This window comes from Gavialis gangeticus, unplaced genomic scaffold (assembly GCF_001723915.1).
Source record: "Gavialis gangeticus isolate Ggan-Ray unplaced genomic scaffold, GavGan_comp1, whole genome shotgun sequence".
NCBI lineage: Eukaryota > Metazoa > Chordata > Crocodylia > Gavialidae > Gavialis > Gavialis gangeticus.
Genome location: NW_017729005.1, coordinates 9,863,993 through 9,866,714, shown reverse-complemented (window position 1 = coordinate 9,866,714; position 2,722 = coordinate 9,863,993). Strand labels below are relative to the sequence as shown.

At 44.7% G+C, this 2,722-nt stretch overlaps 1 protein-coding gene across 1 annotated transcript in view; it reads right to left on the bottom strand.

Annotated features, from left to right (window-relative positions):
• Positions 1-2,722, bottom strand: part of WIPF3 (WAS/WASL interacting protein family member 3) — a gene marked incomplete at its 5' end in the record, with an annotated part of 53,730 nt that overhangs the window by 8,771 nt on the left and 42,237 nt on the right. Inside the window, one exon of the mRNA XM_019508550.1 lies at positions 8-675. Within this exon, the coding sequence (XP_019364095.1) occupies positions 8-675 (668 nt within the window). The remainder of the gene's footprint in view (positions 1-7; positions 676-2,722) is intronic.

The following is a 2,722-nucleotide window of genomic DNA, read 5'->3' as shown; positions in this document are numbered from 1 at the left end:
GAGGGAGAGGCATGGACTGAATATTTGGCTTTTGAAACTGGGACAGCAAGTATGGAGATTTGGGTGGCAGTGGAGGTGGCACATCACTGCTGTTTATATCTCTGGAGGGGGCAGGTGAGGGCAGCAGTGGCAAGGATGGCTTGGTTGAGGAGGAAGTATAAGGAGGAAACAGTGGAGGCGGGGGTGGGGGTGGAGTGGGATGCAGATAGTCCCTTAGTTCAGGCTGAGGGGAAGGAGAAGAGCTAGAAAGATCATTTTTGACTGGAAGTCCATAGGGTGGTGTTAGGGGCAGAGGAGGTGGTGGAGGGGGAGGATGGAAAGCTGATGCTTGAAATTTAGCAGGCTTGTCACACTGAGGTGGGGGAGGTGGCAGGGGAGGAGAAACAAAATTCTGGGGTGTCAATTTTGCAGGCCTGTCTGTAGGAGGAGGGTGAGATGGAGGAGATGGGAAAGTGAGGGAAGGTTTGCTGGAGGGAGGTGGTGGCAGTGGAGGGGTAGGCAGGCTGGGCCGAGTTGGTCCTGCCCGCAGAGCGCTAGCTGGCTCCCATGGGTTTGCTGCTTTTGCACCATCAGGTGGATTTGAAAGGTTACTGCATGTCTTCATGTTATTGTTCATTGGAGACAGCGGCCTGGGAAGAGGGGCTTGCACTCCAGGTAGCTGTCCAGCCTTGCCAGCTGGAAGAAAAAAGCTAGCATCAAGGTAGGTCATATGTAGAAGAATGCAACAAGGATACCATCTCAAATCCCCAGACAAAAACAGCGTAGAAAGTGATCTCATCCTGTTCCTTTGGCGTGTGTTTATGTTCATGTGGAATATTAGCCAGGTAGGAGGCAGGGGAGCTGCAAGTGATTCAATCTGCAGCTACGTAACTATCACAGCTATGCACTCCGGGTATACACGTGGCACATCATCTGTACAGGCTACTCTCTCAGTCTACTGTAGCTCCTCTAGAATAGTCCCACATTGGCACCCAGAGACACCCGAGATGAGTCCGTTTACTGACCACAGATCCATCACATACACCAAAGTGAGCTAGCAAGCACACATTTATTTTTTACTCTTGAAAGTAATATATTGGCTCCATAGCTGTCTTGAAATTCCATGTGCAACCCAGACAAAAAAGGATCAGCATTTTCTTAAGATGCTCTCATGAGATTTCCAATGAGTTCATTTTATACTTTGTGCAGAGCTTCATGTTGCACTATCAACATGCCTCCAGGATGCCTTACTGAGCCTGGCATAGCATACTGGAAACTATTAAGAACAATGGTATCAAATTCATATCTTGTTGCTCAAGTTTTTATCTGTGTTTCCTCCCATCTCTATGCCCAGTTATGAAATCTTGCAAAAATGTTAATATTCACCACTCCTTTATACGTTTTGTGTCACAACTGCTATGGTAAATGGTTAAGATACTTTTGTAGTTAATTATGTTGGGTGAGGGGAAACAACTTAGCAGTGGCTAAATGAACCATTTCAAAATTATACCTCACTAAAGAGAGAATAAATGGAATAGCAAAAGACGTGAACCCACCCTCTGTAAACATGTCTTTTACAGCTCGTGGTCTGATTACAGCAAGGTAAGACTAATGTGACTCCTTTCCCACTAGAAGGGACACTGATGTAGAAGGCCCACATGAAAAATGCTTGGTGAAATTCTGCTGGGTCTAGTTCCAGTTTCTGAGTACTGGTATAAAAAGCCTCACGTGAGTCACTTAATGCACACAGTGGCAAAGTGCTCACCTGCCTTTTGAGGTTAATGCCAAGGTGACTGCATTTATTTTGAGATCGCTAAAACTGACAAGGATTGTTGAAAGACCAATCAACTTTCTAGATTCATCTCTCAGCTGATTTCAAATTCTGACCATTCAGAGCCAGTTGAGACTAGGGGCATCCCACCAGCTCCATTAGTGCCAATAATCTTGGAAGGTGTTGTACAGAGGGCTGCTGGAACTGTTTTAAGCTCTGTGTACAATAAACCTCCAACATGCAGGAATAGATAATGTGGTATTAAAGCACAGATAGCAAGGGCTCTTTGTTAACAGTCTTGGGGCTAAACTGATGCTAGCAGCAGTATAACATTTTTGATAAGTGTGCAGATAGAGCTTTACTGTTCCTTACTCTTTCAAATTACTAATATACAAATGAGAGAGGTAAAAATGTGTGGGTGATATCTTTTATTGGATGAACTGCATGGCTGGGATAGATTGAGACAAGTTTTCAAATATAGGGCATTTTTCTTCAGGTCTGGAAACTGTATTTTCTAGACCACCACAACTATAATAATCAACCTAACATTACCACAATAATTCTAGGTCTGAAAACTAGCTAAGCTTAAGAGAGGTAAACAGGGAAAACAAAGCACAAATTTTTAGTGTCCAGTCCTCACCAGCTTCTGCCTGGTTTTGTTGCAGACACTTAAAAAAAAACCCAAACACACCCATACTTTACCAGAAGCAGCAGCGCGCTACTTCAACCCAGCTCCACAGCATCTGTATACATAGGGTGCTTCAGCGGGGCTTTTCTGGTGCTTTTAGCTAATAGCTGATTTAATCAGCTATTAGCTAAAAGCACCAGAAAAGCCCTGCTGAAGCACCAAGTTTATACAGATGTTTGGTGAGCTGGGTCCAACTAATGCACTGCCTCTTCTGAACATGTGCTTGGCTTGGCAAAGGAATGCGTGGAATTTAAAGTGCTGGGGTTTTTGTTTTGGGGGGGGGG